This window comes from Littorina saxatilis, linkage group LG2 (genome assembly GCF_037325665.1).
Source record: "Littorina saxatilis isolate snail1 linkage group LG2, US_GU_Lsax_2.0, whole genome shotgun sequence".
Lineage (NCBI taxonomy): Eukaryota > Metazoa > Mollusca > Gastropoda > Littorinimorpha > Littorinidae > Littorina > Littorina saxatilis.
In genome coordinates this window covers 20,778,448-20,797,793 of record NC_090246.1, presented here as the reverse complement: position 1 = coordinate 20,797,793, position 19,346 = coordinate 20,778,448, and the positions used below count along the sequence as shown (strand labels likewise).

At 43.7% G+C, this 19,346-nt stretch overlaps 1 protein-coding gene across 13 annotated transcripts in view; it reads left to right on the top strand.

Annotated features, from left to right (window-relative positions):
• The window catches only part of LOC138958453 (microtubule-actin cross-linking factor 1, isoforms 6/7-like), a 148,436-nt gene that overhangs the window by 54,512 nt on the left and 74,578 nt on the right, over positions 1-19,346 (top strand). For all 13 annotated transcript variants that reach the window (XR_011453408.1, XR_011453406.1, XR_011453407.1 and 10 more), the window contains exons 3-19: positions 2,232-2,360; positions 3,710-3,760; positions 4,109-4,180; positions 5,541-5,648; positions 6,428-6,523; positions 6,868-6,990; positions 7,830-7,979; positions 8,850-8,912; positions 9,241-9,332; positions 9,837-9,942; positions 10,499-10,658; positions 11,146-11,216; positions 12,475-12,596; positions 13,503-13,812; positions 14,721-14,909; positions 15,485-17,269; positions 18,068-18,247. Coding sequence is in view for 10 of the 13 variants with exons in the window: in XM_070329613.1 (XP_070185714.1) it covers positions 2,232-2,360; positions 3,710-3,760; positions 4,109-4,180; positions 5,541-5,648; positions 6,428-6,523; positions 6,868-6,990; positions 7,830-7,979; positions 8,850-8,912; positions 9,241-9,332; positions 9,837-9,942; positions 10,499-10,658; positions 11,146-11,216; positions 12,475-12,596; positions 13,503-13,812; positions 14,721-14,909; positions 15,485-17,269; positions 18,068-18,247 (3,807 nt within the window). In the remaining 3 variants the exon portion in view is untranslated. The remainder of the gene's footprint in view (positions 1-2,231; positions 2,361-3,709; positions 3,761-4,108; positions 4,181-5,540; positions 5,649-6,427; positions 6,524-6,867; positions 6,991-7,829; positions 7,980-8,849; positions 8,913-9,240; positions 9,333-9,836; positions 9,943-10,498; positions 10,659-11,145; positions 11,217-12,474; positions 12,597-13,502; positions 13,813-14,720; positions 14,910-15,484; positions 17,270-18,067; positions 18,248-19,346) is intronic.

Genomic DNA, 19,346 nt, shown 5'->3' with positions numbered 1-19,346 from the left:
GTAATTTTGTTCTGATTCAGTAGTGTAAACCCTGAATTAATGCTGAATGAAAATCTGAATGTTTCCATGGCATTTTCGCAAAGCTACCCAGTTGTTACGCCGATTCTTCTGTTCATGGCTTCATGGCCTCATCGATCGTCATCGAAGCAACTCACTAAATCCCTCAATGACAACCATTTATCACATAATCACTTAGGTTAACTTTCGAGCGTTTATCCACAAGATTAACATAATCCGTTGATGACAGCCTTGGCTCAAGTAGAGAATCTGTGGTTTACTTTTCATCATTTGGTCGCCAGCTTGACGCAACAATTCCGTTGATGACAAGCTTAAAGGGATAATACCTAGCTAGCGCAAAAGGCCTTCTGATTGCTCCCAAAGTTAAACCATAAGATTCTGCGTTTCAAATAATGTTCCCTCAAACGGTCAGATCAGAAGTATCCTTTTAACTCTAGGGTAGAATGTAGGACTGTTAAAGGTACTGAACTTGTCAAATCCAGGTGCACGGAGCCCTTGGGGCTTTTAATCATACCTCAGAAAGCTATCCGTTAGAAGAACTACCAAGTTTCATTGATTTGCACCCAAAGAGTCAAGAACTGTGATTTTTTTTACGAATTAATTTCGTACTCGGACCCGGCTGGTCTGGACCTATTTTGGGATCTAAATTTAGATCAGGTAGATCACCACATCATGCACAAAAAGACACGTCACTAGCAAACTATGTCAGACGTCATCATGAGTGTGTGTAAAACAAAATGGAGGCCGGAATCACTCAGTTGAATCGAACTCCGACCAAACACCACGTAATAACTAGGTTAATTTATGCACTCTCGTGAACAAGAAACTGTCGAGCTTCACATACGTCGTCGTGGGGTAGTTTTGGGTTTGTTTTACTACCATAGGAGGATTTTTGAACTGTAAATGGACTCAGCTGCAACAAAAACACCAAACGAAGGCTGTGAGCTGCACTGTGCCTTTAAAAAAGCGAGGATCATAAAACGTGACGTATCAATGGTGTCCAACTCTCTCGGGTTCACGTTTCCCTGTATGCTCAAGCTATCCGACGCCAGTATAGCCTTTGAATTATTGCACGTCATTCCTGTTTGTTCTGTTATGATGCCGTGTTGCTCTTTTTGCTTTACGAGAAAGAAAGAAATAACTGACATAAAAATCTTTCTGCGCTGATACATTGTTAAATATATAAATGAAACCTTCTCTGCAATGTTTGTCGCAAGATTCCGCTGTAACCAAATTTACGTTGAACCTGCATTATTTTTGCACGAGTCAGTATGGTAGGACTGCTGCTGCGCTGCTTTTAATTTGCTTTAATTTCCTTTAATTGGTTTAAACAAGTTTATTCAATAAATTCCATTGGTACTATTACCGCATACATGAAATAAGGAACATGGAGCACAACAAGCTAGGCTTATAAGCGTACTCTTAAAAGCAAATGAAATTTGGCGGACGATTTTAATATAACAAATTTGAAATAATGTCAAAATAATAATGGTAAATTATGGTAGACAAACATGTAACAATAAAAGGAAAAAAACAAAAGAAAAAAAACCCCAATGCTAAACTAACAACAGTACTCACACGCGCTCGCACACTCACTCGCACACACACGCATACAATGACTTCCACATGGTTGAAAATAGAATACTACCAGAACAAGGAAATGTAAACAGTACTGCACATGGTCGTTTCGAACATGGATGAGATAAATGCATTCATTATTCAAAACGTTTGCTTAATAAGATAAACCTGAATAACTGGTCAAATATCAATGCATTTTCGCTGTCTGACTTGTCTCTATTGCCATACAGAAAATCATCAGCGGTTAGCAAATCATAGTTGGGCAGTGTTGACAATTTCCTTTAATTCTGCGACGCTCCATGTCTATATTTACCTTTCTGTTTGTTTCCTTTCCCTTGTGCATTCATTAAAGCAAATGACGTTAACAAGAACACGGAATGAGGAGAAGATGTTTTGGTCACGCAGTCAATGTATCGCATTCCTTTTGAATGATTTTTTTCTGTAAAGTGAATAAAAAGAAACTATGGTTTGAAGACCAAGGGTTGCATGGGGATATGACTAAACCGTGAAATCAGACAGCGTTTGTAAGTTTCAGGCATTTTGGGGCACTACTGCTAGGCTGTACTGCGAAGAGCATTATGCATTCTGGCTTTACTCCAGTTATAAAAAAAATGTGTCTCTATGTGTGTGTGCAGAAGAAGGTGATTGATGGAAAGTTCGAGAACAACAGCATAGCTGTCCAGCAGGCCTTGGACGAGCTACGGGACGACACTGCGGCGGTCAAAGAGGTCAAGGACAGCCTCCATGAAATCAAAAAGACAAAGGTCTGTATTTTCCCTGTATCCTTTATCTCCTCTCGGGTTTTCTTTTTGAGGGGGGGTTAAACTGATGGAGGGTATGTGTATGGTGTGGTGTGGTGTGGTGTGGTGGTGTGTGTGTGTGTGTGTGTGTGTTTCTTTGTATATGCCTGGAAATGGTAAACAAGCATCTAATAATTCACATAACTTGCCTTCTTGGCGGTAAATCATGTGTGCTTAATTTGGGTTTTTTGTTTTGATAGTATACCTGTCTTTCTTGTCCATTTTTCGCCCCTCTTTTGTATCTTCTCACCGCTCTCACCCTCTTCTCTCAGTACTCGTAGCCGCAGTCTTCCTAGCTCTTTACTTTTCGTCACCATCTTGGGGTTGAGCTCACTGAATATTCAAGATTAAGCCTCGCCGGTAGTAAACTGAGACCGCGATAGCTTAGCGGATGATGAGATGTCATCCCAACGCATCATCCTCTTTTGTCAGTGAAGACATCAGTATTGTGGTGCGTAAAGTCCTCCTAAATGTACAGGGACCTTGGCTATCCCTGATGACACCCACCTATCCATCTTAGCTGACCTGGCCTTGCGTGTGTACAACTTTCCCAGGGTTTCATTGTGAAGTGTTTTAGCTTCTGCCGTAGTCTTTTTGTTAACACTGTGGGGGAGGTCATCGTGTCTTTTTCCTGCTATTGACGCTTTTTGCGGCTGTGAGATGAGGGAAAGAGGGGGTGGGTGGGTCTTGATGTCTTATTACTGTTATAAACATTTAGAATGGATGTGAGTTGAGGGTATGGGGGGGGGGCGGTGGGGGGGGGGGGGGCTGGGCCCCGATGTCTTATTCCTGTTAGTAACACTTAGGGTGGCTATGAGTTGAGAGGGGATGGGGGGGTTGGTGCTTTAGGTTAATGGGGGAGGGTTGTGTTGTCAGTTAGTGTGGGGTAGTTCGTCTTCTCGGGTCACTGACCTAGCGTGTGTGAGTGATGTTGTCACTTAATGAGGGTACTTTCTGAGTAAATAGGGGTGTCAAAATGCATGTCACGTTAGTCTGTTCAGTGTCAACTGAAGCATGAAGAGAATGCGTTTGTATATATCTCGTAACAATGTTGCCTTATGCTGGGGATTGTGTGTGTGTGTGTGTGTGTGTTTGTGTGTGTGTGTGTTTGTGTGTGTGCGTGTGTGCGTGCGTGCGTGCGTGCGTGCGTGCGTTTGTGCGTACGTGCGTATGTGTGCGTGTGTGTGTGTATGGGGCGGGGGGGGGAGTCCTTTCGTTAGATGAAGAGTACGCTGAGCATGGCTAATATTTACTCTGTCAGTATTTGCTACGCAGTTAGTAGTTCATGTGTGTGCTTTGTTTTCTTCTTTCAGAGCCATACCAAAGAATACAGACAGACTGATCATGAGTGTGATTATACCGACGTAAGTACCTGTCTTCGCCTGTGCAATTCTCTTTTTGTGTAATTTTAAGAAGGGAAAGTAAGCCTTAAAAATAATATACTTATTTACAGAACGGGGATAGAATTCCACGCCTTTGGAAGTTAAATACACTTTTTTTTTTATATGTGTGTCTGTTTTGTGTGCTTACTTGTTTGTTTGTGGAAATAGGAGAGTCTCCATTCCGAGTGTTTAATGCCCTGATTTGTTGCATAACCGATGAACTGGACGATCTTTTGCGTTACTTAAATCCGAGTCCGCAGTCTATATTGGCTTACCTAGCACTCAACACCTCTTTGTCTTACAATGTGAAAATTGCTGGTCTCGTTGCAGGATCTTCACTTGCAACGGAAGAGGGGGCTGGAGAGCCTCTTGTACGTCAGCGAAATTGAAAATGCTTTAATGGTAAGTGGATGCTCTCTTTTTACATTTAGTCAAGTTTTGACTAAATGTTTTAACATAGAGGGGGGAATCAAGACGAGGGTCGTGGTGTATGTGTGTCTGTGTGTGCGTGTGTGTGTGTAGAGCGATTCAGAGTAAACTACTGGACCGATCTTTATGAAATTTGACATGAGAGTTCCTGGGTATGATATCCCCGGATGGTTTTTTCTTTTTTTCGATAAATGTCTTTGATGACGTCATATCCGGCTTTTTGTAAAAATTGAGGCGGCACTGTCACATCCTCATTTTTCAATCAAATTGATTGAAATTTTGGCCAAGCAATCTTCGACGAAGGCTGGACATCGGTATTGCATTTCAGCTTGGTGGCTTAAAAATTAATTAATGACTGTGGTCATTAAAAATCTGAAAACTGTAATTAAAACTTTTTTTTTATAAAACGATTCAAATTTACGTTTATCTTATTCTTCATCATTTTCTGATTCCAAAAACATATAAATATGTTATATTTGGATTAAAAACAAGCTCTGAAAATTAAAAATATAAAAATTATGATCAAAATCAAATTTCCGAAATCGATTTAAAAACACTTTCATCTTATTCCTTGTCGGTTCCTGATTCCAAAAACATATAGATATGATATGTTTCGATTAAAAACACGATCAGAAAGTTAAAACGAAGAGAGGTACAGAAAAGCGTGCTTTGCAGCACAGCGAAACCACTACTGCTCTAAACAGTCTCGTCAGTTTTACTGCGTTTTGCACGAGCGGCGGACTACGGTCATTGTGAAAAAATGCAGTGCGTTCACTTTCATTCTGTGAGTTCGACAGCTTGACTAAATGTAGTAATTTCGCCTTACGCGACTTGTTTTAACACTGCGAAAGTGTGAGAAGAGAACACAGCAATCACTTGTTCACACACACACACACACACACACACACACACACACACACACACACACACACACACACACACACACACACACACACACGCACGCACACACACACACACACACACACACACACACACGCACGCACGCACGCACGCACACTCGCACACACACACACACACGCACGCACGCACGCACGCACACGCACACACACACACACACACACACACACACGCACCAGCTCGCACACAAGTGCGACAGAAACACTGATGGTTTGAACCATGACTGTGTTCAATACAAACTTTACGGAATTTATCGACATCTAGAGTAAATAATGATGAAACATATTTCTCTGAACATGCACAGGATAGAAATAAAGGGAAGCCAGGCTTGTTCTTTGAATATAGAGTGAACTGAATAATGATGTTGCAGCGCGCGGAGTGACTATCTGTTCCTCATTTCACCGTCTATTTGCAGGGTGTCCAAGATGACTTTGAGACTCGAGCCCTCTACCTGGCCCAACGGCCCGAGGTGTTCAAGGCTGTGTACAGGGACCACACTGCTCCCGCTGTTCGCATGCACTCGGTACGGTGTCCATGGTTTATGCTGAGATCTGGTGCCAAGACAGATATTTAGCGCAATTATTCCAGTTCTACCCACAGAAATTTAGTGCAATTATTCTCGTGTATCTGCAAACATTTAGTGCAATCATTCTAGTCTATCTACAGATATTTAGTGCAATCATTCTCGTCTATCTACAGATATTTAGTGCAATCATTCTCGTCTATCTACAGATATTTAGTGCAATCATTCCAGTTCTATCTAAAGATATTTAGTGCAGTCATTGTAGCCTAAATTTATCGTTTACGATATGCATAAGACATTTCAGATTTGTGTCGTTTGTGAGATATCCTGAACTTCTGGGGGGGGGGGGAGAGATCTTCAACCACCAATGGTCTGTATGATTGGTTGGTGCTGCTTGCTCCGTGAGTGAACAGGTAGGCTAATTGCTCGGACATCTTATATTTTTGGTCCAAAATGACATAGTGGGCTGGGGATGCTCTAGTACCCCCCCTTTTGATACCCAAACAATCTAAGAAAATCGGGTCTTTAAAGGGAGGGAATCTTAAAATTAGAGTAGGCCCTACATTTACAAATAAAAAGACTTAAAAAGGAGAAAATATTTATTGGGGTGTCTGACAAGCGGGGGTGGGGGGGGGGGGGTCCACTGCAGACGTAAAAGTGTCACGAAAGAATGCCTTTGCTTAAAAACAAGACTTCTGTGATTGGTTTGTTTTTTGAACAATAAAGTACACACATACTAGTTTTCTGTTTCTTATGTATTCTGAAAACCTGTGTCCCAGGAGTGTGTGTCAGCGATGCGGGAGAGCTGGAGATGGCTGTCAGAACTGACGACCTGTCTCAACACTCACCTTCACAATGCTGCACATTATCAACAGGTAGGATCATCATTGCTGGAGGGTAACGCTTTGGTGTGTTTGTGTGGGGGGTGGGAGTATGTGTGTGTGTGTCTGTGTGTGTGTTTTGTGTGTGTGTGTGTGTGTGCATGCGTGCATGCGTGCGCGCGAGCGTGTGCGTGCGTGCGTGCGTGCGTGCGTGCATGTATGAATCTGCCTTTCTGTCTGCATTTCTGTCAGCCTCTATGTCCTGATAGTGTCCAAAGACAACTGTACATCGCTGCGTTCTTCTTTGTCATCATTCCAAGGATAGTGCTTTTAGTTATGCGCTATAGAAATCTCCTTAATAAATAAATAAATGACCAAAGATACCTGCTTTGTTTCAGTTCTGTCACGATGCCCAGCATCTTCAGACAGACCTTGACCACTACCTGGACTGGCTGGACACCCAACCTCTCAGAGCAGACGTCAAAACCAAAGATCCCAACATCATGGCCACGCACCTCAGAGTAAGTCAATATAGTCTAGTAGAAAGCATGTTAAGTGTTAGTCTAGCATAGTTTGATCGACCTGATGAGTTTGAATGGCCGTGTCTCCATTATTTGTGCAAGCATAGTGTGATTGATCTATTGATTTTCTTATGATTGTTTACTGAGAGCTGTGGTTCTCAGTGCAGTACAACTAGCGCTCAGTCGTTTAAGTAAGATACTGCAGTGTGAATGATTGTGTCGTGTTAGTGACGTATAAAGTAGAAATACCTATTTTATTTGGTACCCCCCGCGGGTTAGGGGGAAGAATTTACCCGATGCTTCCCAGCATGTCGTAAGAGGCGACTAACGGATTCTGTTTCTCCTTTTACCCTTGTTAAGTGTTTCTTGTATAGAATATAGTCAATTTTTGCAATGATTTTAGTCAAGCAGTATGTAAGAAATGTTAAGTCCTTTGTACTGAAAACTTGCATTCTCCCAGTAAGGTCATATATTGTACTACGTGGCAAGCCCCTGGAGCAAATTTTTGATTAGTGATTTTGTGAACAAGAAACAATTAACAAGTGGCTCTATCCCATCTCCCCCCTTTCCCCGTCGCGATATAACCTTGAACGGTTGAAAACGACGTTAAACACCAAATAAAGAAAGAAAGTATTTTATTTGGTGTCTTCGAGATAAATGCTTCGTCAGGGATTGCTTTTGTGTCTTTTAACCATTTCCTGACACATGTACCTGGATCTTTGATCACACCTAATTACAGAGGCTAATCAATAACTGCCAAAGGGCCCCTTTTCTTTACATTAACAATCAGATATTCTTTTTGTGTGTGAAGGTTTTTTATATAAATGTGTATTTTGCAGACGATATTACAACACATGCTAGACCTCCAAGGGCGAACAGAACGGCTATGTGAACGCAGCAAGCTGGTGTTCCCTGTACAACTGAGAAAGATCAGCCAATCCCCAGGTGTTCTCAAGGCACGCGCCTTGGTTGACTACACACACCGAGAGGTGAGAAACAACTTCAGCCTTATGATAGAAAATGCGTTTTGCTATTCCTGGACTGTCAGCATCAGGGCCGGACCAAGTTCGTTTGAGGGGGGGGGGGGGGTCCAACTGAAGGCAGGGATCCAGGGGCCGCTCAGGCCCCGGTGGGGTGCAGGGGCAACGCCCCGCTGGGGGGTCTGGGGGGCAAAGCCTCCCAGAAGCCGAGAAAATGTTGCATTTGTGAGGTAATTTTTTGGTCTTTCCTTGCAATTGGGAATCAAAATTACACATTTTCAACAGTAACAAAATACTTCATATATTCATTTACCATAGTGGTTCAGTGGAATAATCCCAAAGACATATATGCCTAGTAAATAAGTCTAACAGGACTCTTTACTTTGAATATTACTATGATGCTGGACTTATAACGGGGAGGGCAGGCCGTTGTCGACTTGATGTTGTTCATAATTTGAAATAGTTTTGGAAGACCAAATAAACTGAGGGAGTTGGGGGAAGAGCTTAAAAAGTTCACTTTTTTTCTCTGAGAGGTACATTGGATGGCCAGGGGGGGTTCCGGAACCCAGGAACCCCCCCCCCCCCCCCCCCCAGATCCGGCCCTGAGCATTGACACTATACCTTTTTGTCCTTTCTGATGTGGGAAACAGCTTTTACAGCTACTGTGCATTCAGTAATGATCAGAAGGTTATGTATTCATTTGATGATGTAAGTCTAACTCCCATACCATTTTCTATTATTTGTTAACAGCAACAAAAATATTATATTTTCTGACGATTGCTGAACGTGCGTCTGCTGATGCATTGAAAAAGACCTTATTTGCCAAGTGAAATATATTTATTTTTGTTCCGTAACTACAGAGTATTTTGTTTTCTGCAGATTTCGTTACAAAAGGATGAATACTGCGCAATCATGGACAACTCAGACCCAGAACGATGGATAGTAAGTATGGTTACTGTTTACATTGAAATTTGCCCACTGAAAACTTCCAAGAAACACAGCTCAGAGTTCATTTTCCAGCCTAATATTAAAAGAAGTTAACCAAAACCCGTAACTCAGAGTTCATTTTCCTGCGTAATATTAAAACAAGTTAACCAAAACCCGTAAACCCACCTCAGTTGGGAACTACAACTTGTAATCGAAGAGCTATTAGGAAAGCTGTGAGGTCTCAGTAATTGAAAACGTTGTTTTACGTTGCATATTCTTCAAAAAAAGAAAATAGTGGTTCATGGGTATATGGTGCTTAAACGTGCATTCCATTCGTCCTCAGGTTCAAACCTCTGACGGAAGGGAAGCCGAGGTGCCTTCCATTGTCCTGGTGATACCTGCACCAGACTCTGAATGTTTCGACAAAGCACACAGGTGAGAAAACTTTATGTAATGTTATTCGGTATTGATTGCATTCGAACAATAATTTCGTTGGTAGTTTGAATAGCAGATGAGCCCGAAGTTGACTTCACGAAGACTTTGCCCAATTAGAGTCATGCTTGACTTTCCTAAGTTGATCCTTATGCTAGCAGCATGCTTCATATTCATTTCTGTTTCTAGAGCTTTTGGTTCATGCAGAAATGGTATTTGGTTACCTTCTAAGTAGCTTCAAATGAAAAAAAAAATTGTAATTGGATAGGGTCACGAGCTTCTTGTCGAAGGGGCAGTTTAAAGCTAATATCTGCTCAGTTTCCCCGATTTGATATAGCCATAAGCTTTGAAGTTCAGTGACTTTACCACTGTGCTGTTTGATAGGTTTCATGTGATGTTTTTCTATAACTGCATGTATACATGGTTGTCTCCTTTAATGTCTACTAAGATACAAAACACGAGTTGCCACCTCTCGAAGTCATTGAGTTTATGTCTGTCCGTGTCCAGTGCCCGTGGTCAGATGTCCATCCACTGGCGGACAACGGCCGAGAGGCTGAGAGGTCAGATGGTGCAGTTCATGTCCAACGTGGCCAAAGACACGAACACAAGGGAGGTAAGCTACGCGTGTTAAACGCTCTCGGGATCGTACATTTGCAGTGTGTTGGTCCCCTTTGTTCAGACAATAAGCTCTGTTGTTACAGGGCTGTATTGTGCCTCTACACTATTTGCAAGCTTTTGACTGGACATTTAGATGAATTTCAGCTGAAGGGTTTTGTCTTAAGATCAAAGTATATTACAAATATCTTCTGTATATTTTTGGTTTCTGTTTATACAATGTAGAATTCAAGCGCTTGTGTAGATAATTTAGAATTCAGTGACTATAGTTGCTGAAGACAAAAAGGGCCGAGTACACAACTGACCTCAACCCCCCCCCCCCCCCCTCTTCCGCCCTTGAAAAGAAACAAAATAGCAAGAAGAGCTCAGAAGAAGGGGTCCAAAGATGAAAACATAGGTCATAGACAGAAGCAGCATTGCTTCCTCTGAAATTAAACACATTTAAACACCCCTTAAAAATGCATCTCCTTTAAATGGTGCAATCAAAACATACAGTTGACAACGAACATACGCCCGGTCATTAACCTCAGGTGAACAGTTGGTTTGACTTTCAGTTTGCGGGCATCTCCAACGAGCAGAAAGCCGCCTTCATGAAGTTGCTGAACGAATCAACGAGACAGCTGCGAGGACGCAGCAACGAAAAAGACTCTGATTATGATGTTCTCAGAACACAGCTCGTCAATCTCAGGAAAGTGCTTGGGCAAAGCAAGCCTGGTAAGTATGAGACGAATAATAGTGGTGCGAGCATGTGAAAGAGTATGGTCGAATGGTAATTTGAATCTCTGGACACGAAAGCGTAGATGTCTGAAGGTGTGTGTGTGTGTGTGTGTTTTTTTGTGCCAAATCTTTGTCTTTTTTGGCCAAAACTAGCGTTTTTGGCCAAAAAAGTGAATATTGTCCACCAGCGCCAAGCATATTAGTGTGTGTGTGTGTGTGTGTGTGTGTGTGTGTGTGTGTGTGTGTTGGGTGCGTGCGTGCGTGCGTGCGTGCGTGCGTGTGTGCGTGCGTGCGTTTGTTTTGCTGTATATGTTGATGTATGTCTGTCCGTCGATGAGTCGGTCGGTCCGTCCGTCCGTCTATCTTACTGTCTACATATGTCTTGCTTACAATAAATGTGTTGTTTAGAATATGTCGTTCTGTACCTTACATATACACGCAATGCTATTACTCAAGCTGATTTCATGTAACTATTGTGTGGCAGGTACCAAAGACATCAAAAACCCGACGATAGGAAAATGGAATGGAACCCAGTCTGCCTACCAGCTTTTTAGCGTAAGCTTGTGTTCAGTCTTTAAACAATGATATCGTCTGGAATGCTACTTATCGTTGGTATGTTTGGTTTTGAGTTACCAGCAATGTGTAATTGGACAAGCGACTTTGACTGATAAACTCTTGTTGGAACATTTTGTTACGTACTGAATGCATTGATATTTCACCTCGTCCACTCTTGATACTGATATCTATTCCTATATTAATAATAATAATAATAATAATAATAATGGACATTTGCTATAGCGCATAATCATATATATGCTCAATGCGCTTTACAATATTAATTTCTGCCGTGTGAGATGGAATTTTTTACACAATATATCACGCATTCACATCGGCCAGCAAACCTCAAGCCTATTAGGGCGAGCATTCACATTTCACGGCCTTTATTCCAAGTCACACGGGTATTTGGTGGACATTTTTTATCTATGCCTATACAATTTTGCCAGGAAAGACCCTTTTGTCAATCGTGGGATCTTTAACGTGCACACCCCAATGTAGTGTACACGAAGGGACCTCGGTTTTTCGCCTCATCCGAAAGACTAGCACTTGAACCCACCACCTAGGTTAGGAAAGGGGGGAGAAAATTGCTAGTTACGCCCTGACCCAGGGTCGAACTCGCAACCTCTCGCTTCCGAGGCAAGTGCGTTTACCACTCGGCCACCCAGACCACAGTGTTGAGCCGATCTGAACTTCTATATTGCAATACAATACAATACAATACAATACAATACAATACAATACAATGCAACGTTACATTTTTTTTTTAATTGTGGTTACAAACAGAGTTGGTGTTTTTGTTTCTTGTCGGTTTTTTTTGCTCGTCGCACACAACAAAAAACACAGTAAACTGGATCACATCACATAAAGAAATTCACAGCTTATAACACATGCCTTCATTCCAGAACTCTGTTCACTCACTTGTCCGCATTCAGTTGATCATTGTAAAACACTAGCATGGCTTTAAACGTTCATGAGTTAGGTTGGCTTAAAATACAAATTCTGAATTATTTCTTCAGTATATTTTTCAATTAAATGTTTTAGCAATATTCACAGATCACGAAGCACGATCAGATGACTCATATTATCTTTCTCCCTTGCTTTAAACGTTCATGAGTTAGATTGGCTTAAAATTATACAAATTCTGAATTATGTCTTCAGTACATTTTTCCGATCATTGTTTGGAGTAATATTGACAGCAAAACAGGGTCACATGTATGATATGATAATGATCGTTGTCCTTTACGTGTACTTGCAGGATTTGTTGGTGTACGGACACGCCTACAAACAGGATGTCTCCAGACATGTGACAGAAGAGAACATGATTCATACAGACCCAGAGAATCCCCCACAATACGTCTCAAAGGCCTACTTTGAACGGTGAGTCTGTCTGTAAGTGTAAGGAAGAAAGACAGTGGTAGCGGCTGCACAGCAAATATTGTCCTCAGACACATACTTTAGGTCCAATGGCTCCCAGAACATCTTTCCAATTAATTTAAAGTTATTGGCTCACGTAAGTGTAGCCTATGCGATCGTAACTTTGTCTGTCTGTGCGTGCGTGCGTGCGTGCGTGCGTCTGTGCGTGTGTATGTCTGTGGTAGAAACTCTAACATTTGAAGACGTCACATTACATTGACGTCACATTATGACGTAAGAGGGTTAGACGTCACGCGAAGGAAGTACTGACAGTCTCGGTCATTATTATTTTGAGCGCGCCGAGACTAGTTGGCAGTCGTGTCCTTGTAAGTAGGCTACATGCAGACAGACAGATCTAGATCTAGTGTCTCGCTTTCTTGCACAGTTTCACCTATGCTCTTTCTCTGTGTGTGTGTGTGTGTGTGTGTGTGTGTGTGTGTGTGTGTGTGTGTGTGTGTGTGTGTGTGTGTGTGTGTGTGTGTGTGTGTGTGACGGAGTGATTGAGTTTGTGTTACTGTTTGTCGATTTCTTACGTGAGCCTTGATGGCTTCGCCTCTTGTTTTGCTATGTCGTGTGTGTTGTTGTTGTTGTTGTTGTTGTTGTTGTTGTTGTTGTTGTTGTTGTTGTTGTTGTTGTTGTTGTTGTTGTTGTTGTTGTTGTTGTTGTAGGGTTGTCTTCATGCTCACTGAAATCCCCACACAATTAAGGACTCGATCGTAGTCAAATATCCCGTATATACTGCTAAAATGTTCCAAATTCCAAATGTTGACATTATATTTGTAAACATGCTTATTGTGGTAGATCGCTCACAGTGAACTTTGCTTTTTTTCCCAAGCTACACAAGTCAATGAAGCAAATGTGTTATTCCAGGGCGATGCCGTCTGTGGACATCGACACCACAACAAAGAAGACTCAGGTGACTGACATCCAGTGTGAGATGTACATTCACGAGAAGTCCATGACCCAGGCCCCCAACGCCCCACCCAGACACAAAAAGGGAGTGAAACAAGGGGTGGGACGGGGGAGGGGCTTGGAGGAAGGAGAGGAGGAGGAGGAGGAGGAGGAGGCGAACTTCATGGACACAACGGAAGTGATCGAGGTGAAGAAGAACTTCGTCATTGTGGGCGTCATTGACCCTCGCAGTCAGCAGGAGATCAGCGTGTACCAGTCCATCAACAAGGTACGCTATGCCTGCAAGAATGTGTCATATGTTCTGGAGTTCTTTACTGTTGTTTTGTTTTTTCTGTATTGCTTTAACTAGCCTTCTGCTGTTTGTTCATAACTACCTCATTTGTCAGCAAGAGCATTGAATCTTTAGCTGCATTCTATTTACTGGGAGAGGGGAGGGGGAAATTAACAAGGAATAGTCGCCCAGTTAGCTTATGTATAAACGTTGTACAATTGCATATGTTAACATTTTCTTTAGCGAATCAATCGTTCCATTCAGTGCACCTGAGCGTATCGACTCTTTGCCAGAAGAAGCCTGGTGTCATTTTGTACACATTATTTCCTTGGACATTTGACATCCGGTTAAGTTGCATTATTTGAAAAGAATAACCGATGAAGGTCAACCGAAAAAATCCTCCGACCTGCCAACCGCATTTCTGCGCAACCTTTCACAGTAAAATCCACGGACTTATGCAAATCCGTGGTAAAATCATGACTATGCTCTACATTTCATAATGGAAAAAGAGGAAAAGTTGCGAAAGAAGAAACATGGTAAATATTTTAGTTGTGCACACAGGGTGTCCTGGGCCTGACTTACCAGCCGCATTTCTGCGCAACCTTTCACAGTAAAATCCACGGACTTATGCAAATCCGTGGTAAAATCATGACTATGCTCTACATTTCATAATGGAAAAAGAGGAAAAGTTGCGAAAGAAGAAACATGGTAAATATTTTAGTTGTGCACACAGGGTGTCCTGGGCCTGACTTACCAACCGCATTTCTGCGCAACCTTTCACAGCAAAATCCACGGACTTATGCAAATCCGTGATAAAATCATGTTTATGCTCTACATTTCATAACATAAAAAAGAGAAAAGTTGCCGAACAACTAACATGGTCAATATTTTCATTGTGCACATAGGGAGTCCTTGACCTGACCCGAGGCACGTACACCAACCCAGACACAGACTACAGCATCTCTATCGCCGAGGCCATCCAGAAGGGCTTCGTGATCGTGGAGTACGGGGATACGTTCACCAACGGAAGCGCCATGAACGGCGTCGACTCTGTGGATGGAGGTGTCAACCTTCTCAGTGGCATGGAAACTAAGGTAAATGGTGTGTTTTTTTTTTTTTTTTTTTTTTGGGGGGGGGGGGGGTGGTTGGTTAGTTTTGTTTTGATTTGGGTTTGCAGCGTGTGAGTGTGTGTGTGGTGTGTGTGTGTGTGTGTGTGTGTGTGTGTGTGTGTGTGTGTGTGTGTGTGTGTGTGCGTGTGCGTGTGTGTAGTAATTGAAGAACTGAAGGTCTTGAAAGGGTACTAATGTGGATTGTAATCATTAAAAGTTTTATATCTCAATCTATTGCAGCACTCTTCTCAATTTTCAAGAAGTGCGATACAGACAGATACAGGGGAAGTAAAATACTGTTTCCCTCCGGCAGATACAATTAATTTTAATCATGACGCATGTATCTTTTAATGCTTCACTAGAGCAGTTTAACCCGTCATGTAAAGTTGCTCATTTTGTCCCCGTTAATCGTGACAGAAATGCCATTCATAGTCACTGAGAACTGGGCTTTTCACAGAAACCTTCCTGTGTGCATTGTTTCACCCTTTTGTGTCGATAAGCACTGTGATGGTGCTGATGCACAATCACGACACTGACATTGCCACATTTCACTGTTTCAGGTGTGTCCAATCTCTGGTGTTATCGACCCAAGGACCGGAGAATGGATCAGCGTACAGGACGCAATCGCTGAAGGGCTGATAGATCCGCGTTCAGGGACCTTCCGTAACCCCGTCACAGGGGAAGAGATGTCTCTAGCCGAGGCAGTGAAGGCAGGCTACCTCATGGCGGAATCGGCTTTGCCCGTGGATGAGGAGGAAGGCCAAGGTGTGTTCACATCGGTCGCCATGGTGGACGTGTCCTATAAGGTCACCGGAGTGAAGGACCCAAGGACAGGCGAGATGCTAACCTTAGAAGAAGCTATCAAGGCTGGCATTATAGACCCGGTGAAAGCGACCTACACGGATCCGCTCACGGGCGAGGTGATGAGCCTCGAGGAAGCCATGAGGCGCGGGCTAGTCAAGGGCAGGCCCTTTGACCCCACAAAGGACAAGGACGAAGGGGACGTGCTAACCTTCCAGCAGCTGCAGATTCTTCAGCAGAGGTTCGTGCCTCCCAGTGCCGCGGACCTCAAGCATGCAGCCGCCGAAGCTGGTGCACATCAAGATCCTAACGACAAGCTACACGACATGATGAAGGACAAGGTAGACTTGAAAGGTCTGAGCGTCTTAGATCCCAAGACCAACAGAGAGATCTCACTGGAGGAAGCCATCCAGAAGGGGATCATCAACCTGGCCAAGGCAGAGTATGACACGCTGGACGGAGAGATACTGCCTCTCGTGGAAGCCGCAGCACAGGGATACATCGAACCTTCAGTGCTGCGGGAGATCCTGAAAACATACCAAGAGTGCAGCGTTGGTCACCTGATAGAGGAGGGCAAATTTGACCCGGAGACTGGACTGGTCACAGACACCGACACTGGACAGGTGCTGTCCCTGGAAACGGCAATCGCCAACGGCGTCATCGACCCCGACACTACCTTCTTCTTCGACCTGGACAGCAGGAAGATCATGAGCCTGACGGAGGCGCTTGACTCTGGTCGCTTCAACCTGGCCAGTGGCAAAGTGGTGGACAGCAAGACGGGGCAGGAGGTGACCGTGACAGACGCAGAGAAGTGTGGTCAGATCCTCGCCAGCATTGACCCCGCCCAGCTTGCCGCCTCGGCAGAAACTATCGGTGTTCTCCGCAACGTGATGGACACCAAGATCAAGGGCATCAAAATCCCCAGCGTCGGCCATCTCGTGGACGTGGAAGAGGCTGTGCTGATGGGTGTCCTCAACGTACCAAACGCCGCTTACGCTGAAGAGAAGCTGGCTGGACTAACACCCCTGCAACTCGCAGTGAAGAGTGCCAAGGTGGAACCTAAAGTGGCCACAGCTCTCTTCGCAGCTTTTGACAAACTCTCCCTGCGAGACGCCATCAACTCGGGCAAGCTGAACGCCAAGTCCGGCAAGTTCGTCCGACCCGACACCAAACAAGCCGTGGACCTGGAGTCGGCCCGCAAGTCCGGTGTGTGGAACCCTGACTTTGTGTACTGCGTGGACAACGAGACGGGATCTGTCACCAGCCTCGGAGCCATGATGGACTCCGGAAAGTTTGACCCCAAAACCGGGAAAGTCCGCAGCGACAAGACGGGCAAGATGCTGAGCCTGGAAGAAGCCATAGCGCAGGGCGTGCTGACCCCGACTATTCAGCCGGACAAGTTCGTGGACCTGACGGCCACTCTGAAAGAGTTGATCGACAGCGGACAGGTCAATCCGAGGTCCGCCACCTTCGTGGCCCCCAATGACCACCGCATGTCACTCAGAGATGCTTTGGCCAACGGCTTCCTCACGCTGGGATCCAAGGTTAGTTGTGATCGTCTGTATGCGCACAACACTGTAGCATGTCCGATTACTTCTCGTGATTAGGCAGCAAGAGCTGTGTAATTTCACTTAAGACAGATTTGTGCAGATGGCATTTTTGGCTCCAATGAGGAGATTTTGTGTGTGACATATTTTTTGCTTTAAAACAAGATGGCCAAAAAAAACCTGCTCGCCTACTACGAAATGTTTCTTTGGGTGAAACAGATCTTTTATGTCACTAAGTTACCGAAATGTGACAGTCACAACCTCTTTCCTTCTTCTCAGTTAGGAAAACGTCAAAGTTAAAAGCTACCACTGAACATAGTGCATCTGACACTATCAAACATATCAAGCTATACTCGAACAGCTAGTGTTGTGTGCTTGCTCTTACGGAACAGATATTACTCACGCAACCCCTTAACGTATGAGAGACGTACATTGATAAGATTTTTTAAAACTCAATACTTTGACAAGGTAAACGACCGCTGTATATTGCCCGTTGAAATGCAGCAAGATGATTGCCTTCCTCATGATACACTTTTCTCAGTTTTGGTGTAATTTTCATACTTTTTATGTTATGATTTTATTGATTATTCAACTAAATTCTTCGGGCAGTCTACGGGGTTTACACAAATTAACCTTCTTCTTCTTCTTTGTTCATGGGCTGAAACTCCCACGTTCACTCATGTTTTTGCACGAGGAGATTTGTACATGTATGACCGTTTTTACCCCGCCATTCAGGCAGCATACGCCGATTTCGGGGGAACAAAAATTAACCAATTATGGCCCTGTGTTCCACAGGTGAAGCAAGACCCCGAGACGGGCGACGTGAGCCTGGAGCGTGACGAGGACGTGGTGCGGTGTCTGGTGGACGTCAAGGAGAACGCCGACTGGCTGACGGACGTGGAGCGGGCCCTGGCCTCACAGCGCAAGCCCAGTCAGCGCATCGAGAGACTCAAGAACCAGGCTGAAGAGAGCAAGGTGGGTTGTGGGTTTTTGTTGTAGTTGGTTTTTCTCTCAGTACTTTCATGTATGTTTGTACGTATATTCGCTTATTGATTTATATGTTTACATGTTTTAAGGCGTCATTTACTGTCAAAGAGTACTGATTTGTATGTATATCTCTCCCCCCCCTCCCACCGAGCCATTGTAAAGCGCTTCGAGCTGTGGAGAAGCGCTATATAAATATTCTAGTAGTAGTAGTAGCATTGTGTTGCTGCTGTGATCTTTGACTGAGCTGACTGCGTGTTGATCAAGTTTCGTTTTGTTTGGTTGGCTGAATGTTTAGTTTAGATGGGCCTGTCACACGACCGTTTTAAAGCCAGCGTATGCCGACGTATGAACATACGCTGGCGTACGCTGAACTATCGATGTTTTTTTCAATCTTTGGCGTATACATAGCGTATTCATAACGAGTTGGACGTATACATAACGTATTAGTAACGTATGCAGAACGTTTCAATAACTTACAGATAGCGTACACCAACGTATGCTTGGCGTGTTGCCAGCGTTCACAACTTATGCCCAACGAATGCTTAGCGTGTTGCCGGCGTTCACAACGTATGCCTAACGATAGTCTTGCGCGCAACAGCGTATCGCTGACGATCACATGTCGTCGCCGCTGCTAATGGATAGAACGTATTTCGGAAGTTTTGTTTTATTAGATATATTTCGGAAGTTTTGTTTTATTAGACATGACGCCATGCGATCACGTCATTTGTTCTATAAATCGCGGGAAATCGGCAAGTAATTCTGCAAATTTGGTGAGTAGAAACTGTATTAGTTCTTCCTTGTTATGTAACGGTAAATCAAGTGGTAAGTTCTGTACTCTCTGTGCAGAATGTCGTGTCCATGAAGAACTGTTTATACGGCAGAAGTGTTGCTTGCGTTCGGAATGTCTCAGCACGAAGGTAGTTCATGAATATTTATCGACGTATGAGTAACGTACAAGTAACGTGTGTGAACGTGTGCCAACGTATGCATAATGTACCAACAACGTATGCAGTGCGTATGAACCATACGTCGAGAATTTTTGTGCATGCACAAAAATTTGCTGCGTGCTCAGCGTACTACGACGTAT